Raw genomic sequence first — 21,449 nt, forward strand, 5'->3', positions numbered from 1 at the left:
GCCGCGGGGAGGCCGGGCATGGCCAGCGTGCCGCAGCTGCTGGACGACCTGTGCGAGGCCCTGCTGCCGGCCGCGGACGCTCAGCCGGGCCCGCGCCGCGGCGGCCGGCCCCGGGCCAAGCGCAGCCTCAAGCGGGCGGCCTACGACGCGCTCTTCTCGCACCTGTTCCGGGAGGAGACCCGCAGGGCGCGGCCCGGCCTGCCGAGGCTCCCGGTGAAGAACAGGGTCCTCATGCTGTCCTTCGACCTGAGGGTGGCCGGGCTGGGCGCCGAGGCCGACCGCCTGGAGCGGCTGCTGGCGGAGCTGGAGGCGGCGCCGAGCGGGCGGCTGGCGGAGGCGGGGCCGGTGCTGGAGCTCCTGGTGCGGCTGGCGGGCAGCGGGCCCCCCCGGGCACTGCGGCGGCCGCGGGACTACTTCCTGCACAGCCAGCACGTCGGCAGGAACGTGCCCTACGGCGGCTACGACTGCTCAGACCTGAGCGCGTTCGAGATGGCTGTGCGCTCGTTGATCTGCGGGGAGGAGTGCTTGTGCCAGGACGCGGTCCGCGGGGCGCTGCAGGTGATGGAGGCGGCCCCGGGCGCCGGCCTGCCCGCCGCGGGGTCGGGGCTCTTCTCCTACGGCGACCCCTGCGGGGACAGGTTTGAGAGAGACACCCGGGTCTCCCTCTTCGGGGCCCTCGTGCACAGCCGCACCTACGACATGGATGTCCGGCTGGACCTGCCGCCGGTGCCCGACAGCGCTGACGTCTCCGGGCTGCCCATCAAGGTAGCGTGTCTGCTCTCCTGCCGCCAGCTCCCCGGGCTCTTGCAGATGCCTCTCCTGACCTTCCCTGGGTCACGGAAAAGGTCCGGGTCCTGGGAGGCGGGGGTCCACTGCCACCTGCACACGCGGGCCCGCTGCTTGTCCCCCTCCAGTGCTGTGCTTTCACACTCACGCGGCTCTTTCCAGTCGCTGTCCCCCTAATGTCAAAAGGAGGTACCAGCCACAGGTTGAGTTCTGCTGGGTATTTCTCGTAGTGAGGCCCTGGAGGTGTGTCACAACCACGCTTGGGTGAGGTTTAGACCCAACGGCCTAGTGATGTCCCCGTCTTTCCCATGACGTCCAGGTTCCTCAGAGTGTGGACCAGTCCGACGATGAAGGGTTCCAGTCAGCCTCTAATTTGACTCCTGACTCCCAGTCTGAACCCGGCGTGACTCCGGACATCGACCTGTGGGATGCTGTGCTCACCTACGAGGCCAGCAAGCGGAGGTGCTGGGAACAGGTTGGATGGTATGTGAGCCTTTCCTGTTCAGCATGCCCCCCGCCTCCCAGGAGTGCGAGGCCTTGACTCTGCCCAGGTAGTGGTTGGGAGAGCAGGTGCACTGGGATTCGGAGCCCAGGCGTTTGGGTCAGGCTGGTGTGCGGCGGTGCCTGGGTCCTGGGGGTGAGAGAGATGCCGAGGGGAAGACTTGCGGGACGTACTCGTGTGCTGGGAACTCCTGCTGGGTTACGTCCTTACCGTGAGGGCTCCCAGTCTGAGGTGTCGAGGGCAGCCCCGTGGCGGTGTGCTCAGGGCCCTGGGCCCAGGGTGCTGGGGAGGGGACGTTCTTCGTGTCCGCTGCTCTTCATGTGTAGGGCCGAGCGTGGCACTCTCCGGTCACCGCCCTGCTGCCCTGACCGCGGCCGGCATCTCGTTTCCCGGGCTCATCCGGGTCGGGGAGGCCTCTGCACTCAGGACCTCTGAGAGCTGGTGAAGCGCTCGTGTCTCTCGAAACCTCCCAGAGTCGCGTGGATGGAGGACACAGGTTTCCCAGTACTCACTCCTGGGACTCTTGTCCTGTGTTAGCGGCTGGCAGTTCTGTGGAATAGTGGTTTGGGGAGCACTGCACGGCGTCAGGGTGCGCAGGGAGCCGAGGGCCTTCTGAGCCGGCCTCTGGGCCACGCGCCGTGGGCCTGGGCGTACACAGTGAGGTGCTGCTCATGCTGGGGTGGGGTCACTGTCCCCCAGGGGCCTCCTCCAGGGCCGGCCGGCTCCCTACTTCCTCAGCACCACCGGGCTTGCCTTGTCCTTCCTCCCCGGGAACTTCCCGTCGGGTGTCTGGTCAGGTGTTCCCCAGGCGAGTCCAGCCGTCCTGCTAGGAACTGGGCCAACGGCTTAGCGTGTTCTTTTCTCCATCTCTGTGCAGTGGGTGTTTCCTTCGTGAAGTCCCACTGTTCAGGTCGCTGTTGGGATATGATTACTCACGGGTGTCTGTCCGCGGTCCCTGTGCTGCTGAGTGCACTCGATGTCCTGGGCGTCCCCTGGAGGCCGCTGACCACGCAGCCCGGCAGCGCAGAGCAGCACAGCGCTCTTCCCTGTGGGGAGGACGGCAGCCGTGCTCCTGGGACGTGAGCCGGTGTGCAGCGCCACCCAGCATGGTGGCTTCAGGGGGAGCCTGGGCGGGCTCGGCCCCAGCTGCCCTCCCCTGAGCCTTCTCTGCCTGTTGTGGGAACCTGATCCCACCGACCCCTGCCACCCTTTTTGCTCAAGCTCATTTCGCAAATGTCTTGAATTTGTTTCAGTTTCAAGCCCAGCCACCTGCTGGTTTCCTGCCGTGAGCTCTGGCTGGTGGGAATGAAGGAGGCTGCTGCCTCCAGAAGCAGAGCTGGCTGTCTGCTCCGTCCTCTGGCGGCCCGGGGGACCCCCGTGGGCCTGAAGGCCGCCCTCCTGCTCCTGGGCCGCTGCTCCGTGCCTGCCACCCGCTCTCAGGGAAGCGGTTTCATATGCTGAAGGCTGCCTTCGCTCCCTCGTGGGCTTTTCTCCCTTAGCTCTGACTCCCCAGAGGGCCTGCGCGGAGGGTGGTGCTGGCATGCACCCCAAGGAGTCGGGGCAGGAGCAGCGGGGGGTGAGAGGTGGGGTGGTACCTGCCTGGACCTGTCCTGAGGGACTCCCAGGAGGACCCAAACGGCGGGGTCTCTCCGTGAGGGTGTGAGGGCAGACGTCCGTGTCTGGGCACACCCCTCTGCCAGCCTGGACACCTCAGGACTGGCCGCCCTGCTCCTCTTCCACACGGCCAGTGCTGCCTTCTGGGGGCAGACGCCAGGGCTCGTCATTGCTCTGCCTGCCGCACCTGATGGCTGCCCCTGGTCGGGGAGGAGGGCCGGTCCAGATCCTCCATGAATCCTCCCTGTGCCCCCAGCTCCACTCACAGTAACCCCATTTCTCTTGCTGCTCCCAGGGCCTCTCGAGGCCTCCCTGGCCCTAGATTCCTAGTCGGTGCTTCCTTGGTGCTTCTGGCTGCAGCCCCTGCCACGTGAGGGCTGGGCTTGTCCTCCGCTCTCCTGCCTGCGCTCAGATACTGCTGAATGAGGGGAAGAGCGACTTGTGGTGCATTGTCAGAGAGGGTTATTGATTTTTAAGGTTTTATTTATTTGGGAGAAAGCAAGAGTGGGGGCTAGGGAGGGGCAGAGGGAGGAGCAGGCTCCCCGCTGAGCAGGGAGCCCGACACAGGGACTCAGTCCCGGGACTCTGAGATCATGACCTGAGTTAAGGCGGACAGACTGAGCCCCGCAGGCGCCCCTAAAGTAGTTTTGATTTTTTTTTATAAAGATTTTATTTATTTATTCATGAGAGACACAGAGAGAGAGAGAGAGAGAGAGAGAGAGAGGCAGAGACACAGGCAGAGGAAGAAGCAAGCTCCATGCAGGGAGCCCGATGTAGGACCTGATCCCGGGTCTCCAGGATCATGCCCTGGGCTAAAAGCGGCGCTAAACCACTGAGCCACCAGAGCTGCCCAGTAGTTTTGATTTTAACAGGTTCTGAGATGTATTGTTCTTGTACCTTGTGTGTCGCGCCTGCTGGGATGAAGGCGTGCCGGCGGTCAGACCTGCATCTCCGTGTCAGGACCCTGTTACTGCCTCCTCGGGAGATGACTTTTGTCTCTGAAGAATAAATGATACTTTTTTGGATATCCTAGACCTAAAAACAAGTTTTTTGGCAGGGAGGAGAAAGGAGCTGGTTAGCTATTAAAAACGAGAAGAAAAGTTTGTAAAGGGCCTGTATTCGCTGAGCCCCCTTTACTGAGAAATTACTCTTTCAGTGGGTTTTAGAAAAGAGCTCTTTCGTGTTTTCCAGTAGGGGTTGATGGTTTTCAAGGGAATATTTAAAAAGTGACACTGTTTTTTTTGGCTGCTTTTGAATGATGTGCTGTGCTGTGTAGACCTGGTTCTTGAATTCCTGGCCTAGGGCCCTGTGGACACAGAGCCCCTGGAGGCCGCCATGTGCCCAGAGGTAGCCCTGCAAGACCCAGCGTCCCTTCTGTCCCACACGTCTTGAGCCTTGCTGGCCTGAGTAAAGGAAACCTCAGTAAAATATTCGGTTGGCCCGGGGTGGGGGTGGGGTGGGTGGGGTGGGTGGGAGGCGCTGTGCTGGGCCCACCTGCCTGGTCCGCTGCGGCCCCTGCCCCGGGGTTCCCCCTGCCGGCTGCAGGGCACTGTTGTCTCAAGCCCTCAGGCCCGGGAGGGGCGAAAGGGGCCTCATGCTCATTTTGAGTCACGGTTTCACGTCTGCTGTATTCAACTTTGCATAAAGTCCTCGGGCTCGTCCGTGTTGTAGTGTGTGTCACAGAGTCCGTCCCTGCCGGGGTCCTCCTCCGTTTTACGGACTGGCCATGTTGGTTGATCCGGGCCCCTGCCGGCGACCCCTGCGGTGCTTCCGCGTGGCTGCCTTGATAATGCTGCTGAGGGCTCCGTACTGACTTAATCTAAAGATTCAGCATAATGCCCTCCGAGGGTCCGCGCCCTGGTCTTCTCAGGCCCTCTCCCTCTGCCTTCTGCCGGCGCAGCTCAACCCTGTGCTCAGTGTCCCCCCCTGTCTCCCACGCAGCCCCCCCGGCCACAGAGAGGAGCCCTACCTCACGGAGGCCGGCAGGGACACCTTCGACAGGTTCTGCAGGCTCTGCCGAGGGGAGCTGCAGGCGCTCGGCGGGGGCCTGCTGCAGGTCCCGCAGCCCGTGCTGGTGAAGGAGTGCGAGCTAGTGAAAGACGTGCTGAACGTCCTGATTGGGGTCGTGTCCACCACGTTTTCCCTCTGCCAGGTAAGCAATGGCTTGGCATGCGAGGCACCACCAGCCAGACAGCCCGCCGTCTGCCTGGCACTTTACAGGGTAGATGGGAGCCCCGTGCAGCAAGCAGGCAGCCCCCGAGGCAAGCTGCTGGGTGGCAGGGTGGGGGTAAACGCCTGCGGGTCAGCTGGCCCAGAGGTCATGGCCACAGTCTCCTTGTTTCAGTTCTGAAAAGTATTAGTTTATGAACGTCCTTTCAAAATAGAAGAGCGGGGCACCCGGGTGGCTCAGTGGTTGAGCGTCTGCCTTCGGCCCAGGGTGTGACCCCGGGGTCCTGGGATCGAGTCCCGCATCGGGCTCCCTGCATGGAGCCTGCTTCTCCCTCTGCCTCTTTCTGTGTCTCTTTGGAATAAATAATTAAAACCTTCTAAAAAAAGTGAAGAAAAGCGAGATTGTTATTGGTGAAACAGTAGAAACGTGCCTGCCATCTCCATGTCCGTCCTCAGGAGGTGTTGAGAGGCCCTCGGACGCTTCCCTGTGCTTGGACTGAGTGCTCGCTCAGCTCCTGGAGCGCCTGCCTTGCAGGAAGGGACCACGTAGTCCGGACACTGTCACTGGCTTCACCTAGTGCCACTCGCTCGGTGCGTGGGCTTCTCCTCTTGCCGGTGGTGGGAGAGCATGGGCAGTAGGGGCCATTGATCGGCCTTGTGCCCCTTGCTGGGCATTTCTTCTTCTTCTCTTTTTTTTTTTTTTAAAGATTTTATTTATTCATGAGACACAGAGAGAGAGAGGCAGAGATACAGGCAGAGGGAGAAGCAGGCTCCCTGTGGGGAGCCCGATGTGGGATTTAATCCCCAGACCCCGGGATCACGCCCCAAGCTGGAGGCAGAGGCTCAACTGCTGAGCCATCCAGGCGTCCCATGGGCACTTCTAAAATAAACAAATACATTTACGGACACGAAGCCTCTTGTATGTGTGATTCTGCAGCCCCCTTCTTTCCTGTAAGCGCCCAGGATCTCCGTATCTTACGCGTTCTCTTCTAGTGGCTGTTCTCGAACTGGAGTATGTGTGAGAAGCATGTCCTGGGGTTGCCCGGATACGTGCTCTCCGACTGACTCCTCGGGTGGTTGATGTGGGTACTAGTGTGAGGGCCATCCTCTGGGAGACCTAGAATGCTGTCTTTATGGCCTCATATGAATGGCCTTACCATGGAACCCTTTTTCTTAGTTTTAGTAAAGTATACATAAGTTAAAATTTACCATCTCAAGCACTTTTTTTTTCCAGATTTATTTATTTTGAGCGGGAGAGCAGAGCGTGCATGAGTGCGTGCGAGCAGGAAGAGGGGCGGAGGGAGTCTTAACCACACTCCTCACTGAGCATGGACCCCCTTGTGGGGCTCGATCTCACGACCCTGAGATCATGGCCTGAGCTGAAACTGAGAGTTGAATGCCTAACCGATGGCACCACCGAGGTGCCCCATACATTTTTTTTTTAAACCACTTTGAGGTGTACAATGCAGTGGCTTTAACTACATTTACAGTGTTGTGTGGTCCTCATCACTGTTTCCAGAACTCCCCACCCCACAAAGCTGTGTCCCCGTCACACACCCTCCGCCCCCGGCCCCTGCTCCACCGGCTCCCCTGTGCCTCCTAGAGGTGGAACCATATGGGATTCGTCCTTCTGTGTCTGGCGTAGGTCACTGAGCACAGCATCCTCGGGGCTTACCAGGTGGGGGCGGGTGTCCGCGGCTCCTTCCTTAGGGCCGAGGATGGGCCATGTATGTATTCCTGTGTTTTATCCCAGTTTTCATCTGTACGTGGATACAAGGGTCACTTTCACCGTTTGGCCAGCGTGGATGTAACAAAATAACATTCCTAGTGACCTGCGGGTGGAAAGTGCTGTGTCATAGTTCTGGTTTGTGTTTCCATAGTGACTAATGGTTTTGAACATATTTTATGTGCTTATTGGCCGTTTTGTATCTTTTTTTTAAAAAGATTTTATTCATTTATTTATTTATTTATTTATTTATTCATTCATTCATTCATGAAAGACACACAGAGAGGGAGGCAGAGACACAGGCAGAGGGAGAAGCAGGCTCCATGCAGGGAGCCAGATGTGGGACTCGATCCCGGGACTGTGGGATCATGCCCTGAGCCAAAGGCAGGTGCTCAACTGCTGAGCCACCCAGGTGTCCTGTTTGTGTATCTTCTTTGCAGAGTTGACTATTTGAGTTCTTTGCCCATTTTTTTTTTTTAATTTTTATTTATTTATGATAGTCACAGAGAGAGAGAGAGAGAGAGGCAGAGACATAGGCAGAGGGAGAAGCAGGCTCCATGCACCGGGAGCCTGATGTGGGACTCGATCCCGGGTCTCCAGGATCGCGCCCTGGGCCAAAGGCAGGCGCTAAACCGCTGCGCCACCCAGGGATCCCTAATTTTTTTTTTAAAGTAATCTCTAGGGCAGCCTGGGTGGCTCAGCTCTTTAGCGCCACCTTCAGTCCAAGGTGTGGTCTTGGAGTCCTGGGATCGTGTCCCACGTCAGGCTCCCTGCAGGGAGCCTGCTCCTCCCTTTGTGTCTCTGCTTCTCACTGTGTGTCTCATGAACAAATAAATAAAATCTTTAAAAAATAACCTCTACACCCAACGGGGGTTTGAACTGATGACACCAAGATCAAGAGTCACACGCTCTACTGACTAGGCCAGCCAGGTGCCCCATACTTAAGTTTTGTATACGGTGTGAGGGGAGGGTCCAGGAGTTGCACGTGAATGTCTGGGTTTTCCAGCACTGTTTGTTGAAGAGACTGTTCTTACCCAGCGAATAGTTTTGGTTCCCTTATTGAAAATTAAGTAACCATATACGTGAGGGTTTATCTCTGGGTTTCTTCTCTTGTTCCTCTGGTCCAGGTGTCCGTCTTTATGCCAGTAGCGCGCTGTTTTGATTACTGTAGCTTCCAGATAAGTGGAACTGGGCAATAAGTTTTGAACTGGGCAAGTGTGAATCTTCTAACGTTTTTATTTTCCAAGATTATTTTGGTTGTTTTGTTCTAAGATGTTATTTATTTATTCATGAGAGACACAGAGAGAGGCAGACACAGGCAGAAGGAGAAGCAGGCTCCCTGCAGGGGGCCCGATGTGGGACTCGATCCTGGGGTCACGCCCTGGGCCGAAGGCAGGCGCTCAACCACTGAGCCACCCGGGCGTCCCATGAAAAATGTTTCCTTGTTGTTTGTGTTTGTGTGTGTTTTTGTTACAAAGAGTGGGACCGTCGGGTTATGCTTTGTGCCCACCTGCTCTTGGCTGTGGCGCTTACTGTTAGTGTGTCTTACTTTGGGGTGCCCAGTCTTGGGGACACTCCACGCTGGAAGTGGGGGAAAGGGACACCAAGCATGTTGGGCTCTGGGTGCTTGAGCTCAGTAGCCCCCCTGCCCTGTCCAGCCAGCCCAGACCTTCGTGGTGAAGCGGGGTGTCCATGTATCCGGGGCATCCCCCGAGAGCATCAGCAGCCTCCTGTCAGAGGTGGCCGAGTGTGGGACACACTACGCGCGCCTGAGCCAGTTCTCTCTGCAGCCTGTGCTGGACTCCTCATGCGGCAAGGGCCTCGTCTTCCAGGTATGGCCTCCCCCTCACGGCTGTCACCCCCTAGGATTCGAGAACTTTATAGCCGGGCCACACCCGGGTAGGGTCCTCCTGCTGGGAGGGGCAGGTGTCCACGGCGTTTGGGAGAGCGGAGAGGCATGCGTTGGGGAGGCAGGGTGCCGGGGCCCTCCGGGTGCTAGGCTGCTCGGGCACCTTGGCTCTGTAGTGCCCTCTGGTCCTGCGGCAGCAGTGGTGGGTGATGACCAGGTTTAGCTTGGAGATGGTGCAGGCTGGGCCTGTGGAGGCTGACCAAAACAGGACAGACCTCCACGTGGGTTGTGGGTCGTGACTGGTGGGTGGGCTGACTTGTTCCGGAGCAGTCTGTGCACAGCTGCTGTGAGGACAGGAGCTGAGCTAGGGCCTGCTGTGCTGGTGCAGCCCAGGACGCATGCGCCCTGAGAGCCCAGGGTTTGGGCAACCAGAGGCCCTGTCAGAGTTGGTGCCTGAGCACGCGGCCTAGCTGCCCTTTCCAGAAGGGCCCCTGGGTCCTGCAGTTTCCAGTTTCCTGCTGTCTCTGGTCTTGGCTGCAGGGATGGGTTTGCAGTAGGCCCTGAGGTCCCATGAAGGGCCTGCGTTCTGGGCATGACCCCCAGATGCCCCCTCCCAGCTGGAGCTGGAAGCTGGACCCCAGGGTTAGGTCGTGGGAGCCAAGCCTTTCCCCTTCCCCAGCTGCAGCGTGTCCTCCGGTTCCGAGCTCAGCGGCTCCGCGCCTACGCCCGGCCGCCCTGCTCCGGCCTCCTCCTCCCCCACAGGCCTTCACCAGTGGCCTGAGGAAGTACCTGCAGTACTATCGTGCGTGTGTCCTCTCCACTCCACCCACCCTGAGCCTCCTTACCATCGGCTTCCTCTTTAAGAAGCTGGGCCGGCAGCTCAGGTGAGCCTCAGCGTGGCAGTGGGTGCGGGGCCGTGGGGGGCCTCTGCCCCTGCCAGGCCCAGCGGGAGCCGTGTGTGTGGGTGGCCGACCTGGCGGCCCGTCTAGGTCCCTGCCAGTGCCTGTGGCAGGTGCCATCTGGAGAGGGGGACGCTGGGAAGGAGGGTTCTGTGGGAGAGGAAACCTTGCAGGCAGAAGAGGGGAGCTGGGGTGTGGGGATGGGGGCAGTGTCTTGCCAGCTGAGCGGGGGGCTGGGGGGGCTCTGGGAGGTGGTCTGGGGCCAGAGGAGGTGTCACTGCATGAGGCGGCGGGGGGCAAGGAGGCAAGTCGTGGACTTGGGGTGGTTCTGAGTCTTTGCCGAGCCTGGGAAGGAGGTGGAGATGCCCAGGGGCCCAGAGTCCAGGGGTGCTGAAGCTGGGGGGATGGCGGGCGGATGGGCCTGGGGGTCCGTGTGTCGCCTGCCCGGTCTCCCTCAGCCCCTCCCTGTGTGCAGGTACTTGGCCGAGCTCTGTGGTGTTGGCGCTGTGCTCCCAGGTGCCGGCGGTGAACCCAGGGCTGCGTTCCCCACCGTGAGTTCTGGTTCTTCGGGTGCGGGCAGTGGGAGGGGGTCCCCTGGGGGGCTGAGCGTCCAACTGGGCAGCTCTGGCCTCCGGCCCCACCCTGAACCACGCCCCGTGCCATCTCCAGGGCGTGAAGCTGCTCTCCTACCTCTACCAAGAAGCCCTGGATAATTGCAGCAACGAGCACTACCCCGTGCTTCTGTCCCTGCTGAAGACCAGCTGCGAGCCCTACACCAGGTGGGCCGCCCGTCCCCGACCCCGCACATGCGGGAGCCGCCCAGGTCGGAGCCCTGCTCAGGGCAGAGTTGTACACTGGGAGGGGGCGCACTGCTGGTTGCACCCCTGCGGCTGCATGCCCCTCACTGCCGGGCGCCCACCCGCAGGTTCATCCACGACTGGGTGTACAGTGGGGTCTTCAGAGACGCTTACGGCGAATTCATGATCCAGGTGAACCACGAGTACCTGGGCTTCAGAGGTAGGTGGCTGCTGGCTGGGCCTCTGCCGTCAGGCTCGGGGCCGGGGCCGGTGCGTGACCACAGCCAGCTGCGTGTCCTGTCCCACATGCAGACAAGTTCTACTGGACCCACGGCTACGTGCTCATTTCCAAGGAGGTAGAGGACTGCGTCCCCGTGTTCTTGAAGCACATCGCCCACGACGTGTACATCTGTGGGAAGACCATCAATTTGCTGAAGCTCTGCTGTCCCCGGGTGAGGAGGGCCCCCCCCTGCTGTCTTCCTGGACGCTCTGGTCCCGACACCTGGCCATCAGGCTCTAGTTGGTGCTCACCTGCTCCTCATTTTCCCCGAGTGTCACAAGCGATCTGTTGAGTCTCTGGGCACTTGTTCAAAGTCAGGAGGAAAAGCAAAGGTGTTTCAGAGGCCAACGGGCAGCTGTGGGAGACTGCCCAGGGAGACCGCGCCGGGCGCATCCACAGGAGGACAGACCCAGGCCGGTGTAGAGAGTCGGGGGGCACAGGGTGGCCAGGCTCCAAGAGGGAGGCCTGGCAGCAGCTTACAGATCATCCACAGGGCAGGGCCTGTGATGCGGTGCTACTGGGTCTGGGTGGGGGGCCAGGGGCCCAGGCTGTGGCTGGAGGGGCCCCTCCTGTGCTGGGCCAAGGACACACTGGAGCTTTTGGGACGTGGGGAGCGACCGGGTGGGCTGCAGGCATGGGGAGGGCCGGGGCTGGGCGGTGGCTGGCGTGGGGTCTGTTCCGTCCAGGCTGACCTCAGCGCACGGGTGCCCGCGTCTGTAGCCCACGCTCCTGCCGTGAGGGAGGCTGAGGGTGGCCGTGGGTCCTCACAGCTTCTGGAGGGTCGTTGGTGGGAGGTAGGCGTGGCCAGCGCCGCAGGCAGAGACCCCCTCACAGCTGCCCGGGACATCCGCGGAGCCGCACCCCTCAGTGGAGTGAATGTTCCTGGGAAAGTGAGCGTCCCCACAGCTCAGCGGGAACAGAGCCGGGCAAGGGTCTGCGTGTCGCTGGCTCACTTCAGCTTCTCCCCGTTGGCAGCATTACCTCTACTGGTCCGACGTCCCTGTGCCTCGGATCTCGGTCATCTTCTCCCCCGAGGAGCTGAAGGAGGTTGAGAGGGACTGCGCCATCTACGTGGGGCGGATGGAGAGGGTGGCACGCCACAGCTCCATCAGCAAGGAGGAGAAGGTGCCAGGCTCTGTGGGCCTGGGGGCTTTCCTTGAACCCCCGCCCCTAAGGGTCTTGGGCAGATGGGAGCAGCGGGCAAGATGGGGAGGCTGGGCCTGAGGCTCTTGGTGGGTAGGGGGGTAGGGTACTGGGGGACACCCGGGGCAGGGGCTCTGTCCTCGCCTTCGTGGGCCCCTCTCCTGCTGGGCAGGGGCTAATGTGCCAGGTCCTGAGCTTTAAGTAGTTTGGTACCCAGGGCTGTGTTGACGGAAGGCTGCTTGTGGCCTGGCGGCTGGTGGCAGCAGGGACAGGTGGGCGGGGGCTGGCTCCTTCCCTGAGCTCCCAGGCCCCCCCGGGGGGCACACGCGGGTCTGGGGGCTCGGCCACCAGTTGTTCTGAGGCTGTGTGACTACCTAGGCTTGCTGCTGTGCAGGACGGGAGCCTCGCCCTCGGGGCCGGTGCAGCCCCTGGAGGGGCCCGCGCGGGGTCCCAGCAGCCCCGCGCTCAGGCCATCCTCAAGGGGGGACGGACACTTAGGACATCTGTTTACAGATGGTCCTTTTCAGGAGTTACGAATGGAAATTGCAAAACAAGAACTGATCGTGCACGCCCGGGAAGCGGCATCCAGGGTCTTGCGAGCGCTCAGTGGTCCGTGTGGCTTGGGGCCTCCCTCTGTGGGTGGGGGTGGGGGCCCTGCTGTGGGCTCCCCATAACACCGCCCCCTCCCATCGCAACGTAGATCGGCAGACGTCCGAGCGCGTGGCCTTGGACGCCCGGAAACGAGAGCAGTTCCAGAGGCTGAAGGAGCAATTTGTGAAGGACCAGGAGGTAGGTGGTATGGCCGCGGGTGGTGCCGCCTGGGGGCGTCCGGCTCTTACCTGGGACGCTGTGTATGGTCCTCTGTGTAGCGGCGCCGGGCGGCCAGGCAGGAGGCGTTGGATGACGACTTCGGCCACGCGCGAGAACTCCGTGACAGGGAGCGGAGGCTGAGGGCCCTGGAGGAGCAGCTGGAGAGGAAGGCGAGGTAGGTGGTCACTCGGCGCTGACCCTCCTGGCGTGATCCTGTGACAGTCGGCTTTTTATTTTGGAGATTTTCAAGTGTTTTAAGGTAGGAAGAGGGATCCCTGGGTGGCGCAGCGGTTTGGCGCCTGCCTTTGGCCCAGGGCGCGATCCTGGAGACCCGGGATCGAGTCCCACGTCAGGCTCCCGGTGCATGGAGCCTGCTTCTCCCTCTGCCTGTGTCTCTGCCTCTCTCTCTCTCTCTGTGTGACTATCATAAATAAATAAAAAAAAAAAAAAAAAAAAAAAGGAAGAGTGGGGCTCTGAACTCGGGCTGCACACCTGGGCTGAGTGCTTCTGGCCATTTTGCCACGTTCGGGTGCACTCAGCCCGGCAGCTGGACAGACGAGGGCCTTCGTCCAGCCCAGCGTCCGAGAGTCTGTGCCATTGCCGTGCCGGCAGCTTGGCTGCAGAGCTGGTGTCTCCCGGGGCACCTTTCTGGGGGGAATGTTTCTTTCTGCCCGTCGTGTCTCAGGATCTCATTGTCCCGAGCTTACACACTGTCCGTGGAGTGCGTGTGCACGTGGGGGTAGACTCATTCTGCCATTTACGGGAGAAAGCGGGGTGTAGGGCCGTGTCCCCGTCTGGGGCAGCCAGATGGCTGTCAGCCAGCCCCGCCTGACCCAGGTTCTTGTCGGTGAAAGGACCAAAATCTCGGAGTGAGGTGCTGGGGGCTTCAGGAGAAGCACGTGCAGCGTTTGCGTCGCGCTCTGGGAAACTTCTGCATTTCTTTACTCCCCTGGAGTTCGCAGCTGGGGGGCAACCGCCTTCCCCCTGGGGCCTGGCCGGCTGGCCTCCTGCCAGTCCTTTGGCTTCGGGCCGCACAGGGGCTCATTCTGGCTGCTGTGCCCTGGCCAGGTCCCTGCCCGGCGGGGTCCCTTCCTGCCGCGTAGAGACCTGCCTGGCAAGGCCCCTGCTGGCCTGGGAAGGTGCCAGGCTGTGCAGACCACCCGCTGAGGGCCCCTACCGTGGGGAGCCGCCCTGGCCCACGGGGCACCAGCTGGATAGCGTTGGGCGGCCGCGGCAGCCGGTGTCTCTGGGTGTGGCTTCAGGCAGGCGCTGGTGGACCATTATAGCAAGTTGTCAGCGGAAGCAGCTCTTCGAGAGCAGAAGGCCCTGTGGAGAATCCAGCGGCACAGGTTGGCAAGCACACGGCTTCGCTTCCTCGTGGAGGACCAGAAGCGCGTTCAGGTATCGCCATGGCTCCCAACAGACGCTCTTCCCCTGAACAGCCCCTGAGAGCGTATGCAGACCCACGTTCTGGGAGGGCATCGGTTACTGGCTCGGGGACGCCATGGCTGGGAGGAGGCCGTGCCGCCCTCCGACGACGCGGCCAGGGCTGAGCGCTCTCTGTAGACCCGGGCCCTGTGCGCCTCCGTGCTGCGGCTGCAGGGGCAGTTGGGGCTGTGGTTTCCATGCGTTGGCTGAGGGTGGGGCGGCTCTGGGTTGGATTGTGTGGGGCCAGGTGCTCACCGCTGCTGCCTCAATTTCAGGAGATGCTGAAGGACGTGTCCGAGGGGAAGCCCCTGGAGCCACTGGCTGTCATCCCTAGTGTGGGCTCCCAGGTGAGGGGCCGGGGGCTGGACTCGGTGCACAGCATGGGGCTCTGAGCTGGGCGTCCCAGGTCTGCACGGTCCTGGGATCACCGTGGGTGCTGGGCCTGGCTTGTCCCAACGGTTCCCCACTTGACGAGCTTTGGTGCTGGTTGTAGACCTGAGCTCGGCGGACCAATGCCCACGTGTGTTTCAGGCTCTGTCTCCAGGACTCGCGCACCCTGCTGGGGGTGGCCGCTCTGACTCTGGGTACGTGGTGCAGCAGCGTGTAGCTGAGTGGGACAGCCCAAGTGCACAGACACCGCAGCTCCTCAAACCTCTAGCAGCAGGAACCCATGGCTCGGGGCCGGGAGCTGACCCAGGGCCGTTCCCCGAGGGCCTCAGCATCCAAGACTTCCTACCCACAGCCGGGGAGGCCGAGCAGCCTGTGCCCACAGGTGTGGCCTCTGTCCTGGAGGAGGCGCTGCAAACCATTGGCTCAGACCTGCCTCCCTCGGCTCCATCCGAAGTGGTGGGCACAGAGCCCCCTGGGGCACAGGAGTACGACTTCAGAACCATCCTGAGGCCTGCTGTAGTGCCCTTGGCTTCCCCGGGGTCTGTCCAGACCGTGGGAGGAGGCTTGAACGATAAGGGGCCGCAGCTGTGGGGGGACAGTGTCCTGTCGCCAGAGAACACAGGCGTCCCAGATAGGCAGGTGGCTCTGCCTCACCCACACCCCCCTGGGCACAAATCCCCCCAGGAGGAGAGAAGCCAGGCCATTGGGCAGGTCCTTGGGCATGTGTCAGAGGGCAGCATTCCTGCAGGGGGTTATGTTTCTGGGATGGCGCCCTCCCGCCCGCGGTGGAACATCCATGGACATGTGTCTGATGCCAGCATCAAAGTCGGGGAGAATGTGTGGGATGTGGTATCTTCCCGCCCACGGTGGAACATCCATGGACATGTGTCTGACGCCAGCATCAAAGTTGGTGAGAATGTGTGGGACGTGGCTCCCTCCCGCCCACGGTGGAATGTCCACGGACACGTGTCTGACGCCAGCATCAAAGTCGGGGAGAATGTGTGGGACGTGGCATCTTCCCGCCCACGGTGGAACGTCCACGGACATGTGTCTGACGCCAGCATCAAAGTCGGGGAGAATGTGTGGGACGTGGCTCCCTCCCGCCCGCGGTGGAACATCCACGGACACGTGTCTGAGTCCCACGTGGTGCTGGGTGCACTTTCTGGGGAAGGCCAGCCCAATGCAGCGAGGCCCTGCGAGAGCCCTCCTGACCATGTGTCGCAGTCTGGCCTCAGCCTGGGAGCACAGAGCCCTGTCTGGGAGCACGAGCCACAGCTGCCTGCAGAGACGGCCTCAGACGGTGCCTGTGCTCAGGTGGCCGGCTCCGGGAGTGGGCATGCGCGTGGGCTCCAGGCTCCACTGTCTGCAGTGGTTGGGTCCGGGGATCTGGGCGATGGTAACCCTGAGGAGCCAGGTGAGTGGGACCCTACAGCTGTCCTATCAGTGGTGGCACCTGTGGGCCCAAGAGGGGTTTGGGCAGAGGAAGGGCAAGAAGTCCACAGCCTTGGGGACTTGGGAGGTGCCACCGCACAGTAGGCACTTAGCCCAGACTCCTCCCCCCCCCTTGTGTTGCTCAGGATCAGGGACGAGTGCAGACACTGACAGCCTCTCTCCAGGTCACCCTATAAGCTTACAGGTGAGGGCAGACATGGTTTGGGTGGAGGGAGTAAGCCTCGCCACCCGCCCGCCGGCCTGCCTTGCTTGGGCGGTGAGGGTCTAAGGCCTCCAGGACGCGACAGCTCGGAGGGGACCCCCCACCCAGCCTCTTCTTCCTAGGAAGGCGCGGCGGCCCCCAGCAGCCCCAGCCTTGGCGAGGAGGAGGCTGCGGCCCAGCGCTGGGGGCAGGAGCAGGCCTACCTGACGGGCCTGGCAGAGCAGTACCGCCTGGAGCAGTACCCGGACAGCTACGAGGCCATGTGTGAGTGCGCGGCGGGGTGGTGGGTCCCCGTGGCCCGACCGCGGCCTGACCGCGGCCCGCCGTCCTGCAGCAGAGCCTCCTGTCGCCCACCTGCTACACCACGGGCTGCCCCGGGCCTTCGCGCTCCCAGAGCACCCCCGGGGCCGGTCGGGTGCAGATGAGACCGCGGTGCAGCTGAGCGAGCTGCTGCCCCTGCCGGTGCTCATGAAGCACTCCATCACCGCCCCGCTGGCCGCGCAGTGAGTGCCCCCGCCCTCCTGCCCTGCCCTGCCCTGCCGTCCCCGCCCCCGCCCCGCTGACCCCGGCCCCGCCCCTCCCACCCTGCTGACCCCGCCCCCACCCGTCAGCGTCTCCCTGGTGAACAAGGCGGCAGTGGACTACTTCTTCGGGGAGCTCCGCCTGGAGGCACACTTCGAGGCGTTGCGGCACTTCCTGCTCATGGAGGACGGAGAGTTCGCACAGTCCCTCAGCGACCTGCTGTTTGAGAAGGTGATCCCTGGGCCCCGCGCGGGTGGGTCGGGCGGTGGTGGTGCCCGGAAGCCCTGGGGACACCTGTGCTCTCTCCGGCCTCAGCTGGGGGCGGGGCAGACGCCCGGGGAGCTGCTCAACCCGCTGGTGCTCAACTCTGTGCTGAGCAAGGCGCTGCAGTACAGCCTGCACGGGGACACCCCCTATGCCGCCAACCTGTCCTTCGCCCTCAAGTTCCTGCCCGAGGCGTTTGCCTCCCAACGCCCCGGACGTCCTGAGCTGCCTGGAGCTCAGGTACAAGGTCAGCAGGGCAGAGCCGAGGGGGCCAGCCGGGGGGCAGCCCCATCAGGGTGGGGGGCGTGCTAAGCTGGCTTCACCCCCAGGTGGACTGGCCCCTCAACATTGTGGTCACCGAGGGCTGCCTGAGCAGGTACAGCGGCATCTTCTCCTTCCTGCTGCAGCTGAAGCTGATGATGTGGACGCTCAAGGACATCTGCTTCCACCTCAAGCGCACAGGTGAGGCCAGCCGGCCCCGGGCGAGCCCCGGTTGGCACCATGGCTGACCCTCTGCCCTCCCACAGCTCTGGTGAGCCAGGCCGCCGGCTCCGTGCAGTTCCGCCAGCTGCAGTTGTTCAAGCACGAGATGCAGCACTTTGTCAAGGTCACCCAGGGCTACATCGCCAACCAGATCCTGCACGTCACCTGGTGTGAGTTCCGTGCCCGGCTGGCGCAGGTGGGCGACCTGGAGGAGATCCAGCGTGCACACGCTGAGTACCTGCACAAGGCGGTCTTCAGGTGAGCCGCTGGGCCTGCGGCCGCTCCTTGGGGCCACGTGGGGGAGTGGGGGGCGCCCCCCACTGGCAGCTGCCTGCTTCCCCAGGGGCCTGCTGACGGAGAAAGCTGCGCCCGTTATGAACGTCATCCACAGCATCTTCAGCCTTGTCCTCAAGTTCCGTAGTCAGCTCATCTCGCAGCCCTGGGTCCCGGCCAGCGGCCCCCGGGGTGCTGAGCACCCCAACTTCGCTCTCATGCAGCAGTCCTACAGCACCTTTAAGTACTACTCCCATTTCCTCTTTAAAGGTGACTGTCCCCCAGGGCTGGGTGGGCTTGGGGACAGTGGGCAGGAGCCAGCCCATGGGCCTGGCTGAGCTGCCCCCCCCCCCCCCCCCAACTAGTGGTGACCAAGCTGGTGAACCGAGGCTACCAGCCCCACCTGGAGGACTTCCTGCTGCGCATCAACTTCAACAACTACTACCAGGATGCCTGAGGCTGCACCGCACAGGTGCCCCCCACCCCTGGCGCTTCCTCCTCAGGGGGCGGGCAGGGCAACCACACGGAGACGGGCCAGGGGGAGAGGCTGGTTTATTGGGGGCTGTGTCTCCCCATTAGGAGCCACGTGTGCCAGCCCCTCCAAGGGTGGCAAGGTGGGTGGGGAGGCCCCACCCCCTGGGCCTGCTTCCCTCTGCTGAGCTCTTGTCCTTGCACAACGTGGCTTCTGTAGGGAGTGCACTGAGCGTGGGGTGGGGCTGCTGAGTCTGCATCGGACAGAGACAGGTCAGGGCCTGACTGGACGTCTCGGCCGTCATGGAGAGACGGGGTGGGCTTTCCACAGGTGTGCCCCGCCTCAAGGACTCAGGGGGCCTCAGGGCCTCGGGGCTCCATGTGTGGAGGCCTCCAAGGCCGTTACGAGGATCACGTCACACACAGTTCGGCCGCCCACAGTGGGGGCTTGCTGCTGTAGGAGTGCCCCCCACTGTCTGCCCCGCTGGCCCCCTCGGGCTCCGTGGCCTCCGGGACCCGAGCAGCCTCCTCGGCCCTGTGGTAAGGGGTTTCCAGAAGCTCCAGCACCCGCCGTACCTGGAGAAGGGTGGAGAGGAGTTTTAGGGGCTGCCCCTGCCCCGGTTGTCCTCCCGCGGGACCCAAGGACGGAGAGGGGACGGGGGTGAGCTTGCCTCTGAGAAGTCTCCATTCTCTGCAGCCTCAATGGCGTTTTGTGCGATGTAGTTCCGCAAGACGTACTTGGGGTTGTTGGCGTGCATGACGCGCATGCGCTCAGCCTGCCAGGCCTCCTCGTCGCTGACGCCCTCCCTGTCCTTCTCCAGCCGGGCTCTGGAATCACATCCAAGTTGTTCTTTCCAGCAGATTCCGCCTCCCCCGCACCACTCCTGTGTTGGGCTCCCTGCACGGGGTGGCGTCTCCTGGGAACATGGCGCCCTGAGTCCGCGCCCGTAGCCTCACCTGTACTGCTGGAGCCAGTCAGCCCAGTGGCCCTGGTTCTTGCTCAGCAGCTCGGCCGGGCTCAGCTGCTCTAGCCGTGACTGCTGCTCCACACGCTCCAGCTCCTTCGTGACGTTCGCCCGGGTGCCGATGAGCGCAAAGAGCTGAGGGTTGGACTGTGCCAGCATCAGCATCATCGAGAGCTGCCTGTGCAGAGGGGCAGTGTGAGGCGCGTTCCCACCCTTGGCTGGCGGGGCACGGAGGAGGTGGCAGCCGCTTTAGTGGCTCTGCTGTGCCAGAGCTGGCTGCCCCCCAAGGGGGTGACCCAGGCCTGACCAGCGAGGTGGCCCTTCATCCTGGCTCTGCAGCCCTTTCATGTCACGGGACGCGTGTTCCCTGAGGGGGCAGGTGCCACGGGCGGGTAAGGGCACCATCTCGCTACTGCTGGGCACCTGCTTCTCCCTAGGGCAAGGTCACTGCCGTCCGCTTCTCCATGGTGGCCACTGAGGCCATGTCCTTCCCACTTGCAGAAGAGGTGGGGGGGGACCTGGTCCTACCAGCTGGTCCTCCATCCCATCAGCCTCCCCCCACGCTGCTGCGCTAAATTCTCTCAGACCAGTCTGTTGGCTTGTTTATTAAAACCCACAAACAGGGCTTCTGGGGGCTCAGTGATTGAGCGTCTGCCTTCGGCTCAGGTCATGATCCTGGGTCCTGGGATCGAGTTCCACATGGGGCTCCCGCAGGGAGCCTACTTCTCCCTCTGCCTGTGTCTCTGCCTCTCTCTTGGTCTCATGAATAAAATTTAAAAACACGCTGCTTCCGGGTTTGAGTGTGGGCTCAGACACCGTGTGCTGCCCGCAGTGGGAGAAAGTGTGGGAAAGCATGGGCTGGGGGGAGCCTCAGGGCCCCAAGCTCTTCTTGGGAAGCTGCTGCCCAGCCTGCTCCACCAGCCTCCCCATTACGGTGGCTGCGCTGCCGTCCCTCCCCCGGGGGCCCGAACCCTCCCTGCTCAAGCTGCCTCGGCCAGCTCTCCCTGACGTTCCCCAGGGTCTACATGGTCTCCCTCTGGAAGCAAATTCTAAGAAGTGAGACCCAGGTACCCACCGGGGATCCATCTGGGGTCGGAAGGCGAGCTTCAGCTCCTCCAGGGAGGCACACTGTGCGGTCAGCGCGGCCAGGAACTCGGGCAGGCCCAGGGCCTCCGGCCCAACTGGGAAGGAGCTCAGCACGTAGAAGGTGTTTGTGAAGTCAGCTCCTGGAACGCGGCAGTGCTCAGGGTGCCAGCAGACGGAGGCACAGGTGGCCCACCCACCCGCCCCTGGCTGGGCCACCACTCCACGCCCCAGGTCCTTCAGCTGTGCGTCAGGTCCAGGCAGCAGAGGCATGCAGGTCAGGCCCCGGCCACCCCTGCTGTGCTCCGCGTCCCCACTGCCTCCTGGGGCTGCAGAACATCGAAGAGAAGCCCCTGGGGCACATCCAGACACACGACAGACACGGGGAGTCCTCAGGCTGACTTGTGAGAACAGTCACCGCAGCCCCTAGAACGTCCCGGAAATAGACACAAGAGGAAACGGCCAGGAACCAGAACAGTCTGCTATAGAGACAGGCGCCAAGGAGGAGAGGGATAAACACGGCCGGGACGCGGGCGATGGCTACCGACAACCCCTCCTCAGGGACGACTTCAGCAGTAAATGGATGGATTCTCCCCACGTGACACGGCCAAAAAGACTTTGAACTTACCGAGTCCAAAGGGAAAGGACAGAAAAACTATCCCAAGTGCCAGAAACCCGCAGAGCTGGGCCAGCCCTGCCACCGTCAGACACGGGGCCTCTGCAGGAGACCACGCACCACCAGGGCTATAGCGACAGACAGTCCACTCATCAAGATGTGACAGGTGCAGGGGCCAAGCCAGCACGAGACACACAAAGCAAATGTTCGTAACATGGAAGGAGGACCGGCATGGTGCCTTGAGGGCACGGGAGGCTGCAGCACCCCACTTTGGTAATGGATGGAACGTCCAGACGGCCAGGCGATGCCGAGAGGGCTGCTGGCCCCACCGGGACGGATGGGTTCAGCCACAGAGGAAGTCTTGATCTGCTCAGAGGACGAATCTCCAACCACCACGGAAGGAAGACTGTGGAGGAAAGCTGGAGAATTCGCAGATCATGTGTAAATTAACCAGTGTGTCCAAAGAGAAATTCAGAGGGAAACGAGAAAATACCTACGGCAGGAAAAATGTGGGAAACATAAATACCGAAATTTATAGGAGGCCGTGAAAGCAGTGGGACATTGAAGGTGCTCATCAGCTACGTCAGAAGAGCAGACCTGTTTTGTCACAAGAAAAAGAACTTTGCAGCTGTGTGGGGATGGAAGTCGGTGTGCACTCAGGTACACCTGAACTCCTACAGGTCAGGTGCATCTCGGGAAACAAAGCCTCCAATCCTACCTAAGGA

The 21,449-nt window shown here is 62.1% G+C and overlaps 2 protein-coding genes across 2 annotated transcripts in view; one reads left to right on the forward strand and one right to left on the reverse strand.

The window, feature by feature from the left end:
* On the forward strand, positions 1-19,812 carry TUBGCP6 (tubulin gamma complex associated protein 6). The gene is given in 27 exon segments (XM_049115192.1): positions 1-765; positions 1,106-1,269; positions 4,844-5,054; positions 8,456-8,629; positions 9,409-9,530; positions 10,021-10,096; positions 10,215-10,324; positions 10,471-10,562; positions 10,655-10,794; positions 11,598-11,747; positions 12,293-12,374; positions 12,466-12,554; positions 12,635-12,750; positions 13,838-13,976; positions 14,279-14,350; positions 14,535-15,807; positions 15,971-16,029; positions 16,170-16,311; positions 16,382-16,550; positions 16,659-16,800; positions 16,885-17,034; positions 17,036-17,080; positions 17,163-17,295; positions 17,361-17,574; positions 17,660-17,859; positions 17,955-18,061; positions 18,922-19,812. Coding segments are annotated over 26 exon segments (5,103 nt in total). The 5' UTR covers positions 1-18; the 3' UTR covers positions 18,047-18,061; positions 18,922-19,812.
* The window catches only part of SELENOO (selenoprotein O), a 13,647-nt gene continuing 10,322 nt past the window's right edge, over positions 18,125-21,449 (reverse strand). The window contains 4 exon segments of the mRNA XM_025455649.3: positions 18,125-18,636; positions 18,732-18,888; positions 19,018-19,203; positions 20,101-20,251. Coding sequence (XP_025311434.2) covers positions 18,463-18,636; positions 18,732-18,888; positions 19,018-19,203; positions 20,101-20,251 — 668 coding nt within the window. The 3' untranslated portion in view covers positions 18,125-18,462.

Source organism: Canis lupus, chromosome 10 (assembly GCF_003254725.2).
Source record: "Canis lupus dingo isolate Sandy chromosome 10, ASM325472v2, whole genome shotgun sequence".
NCBI lineage: Eukaryota > Metazoa > Chordata > Mammalia > Carnivora > Canidae > Canis > Canis lupus.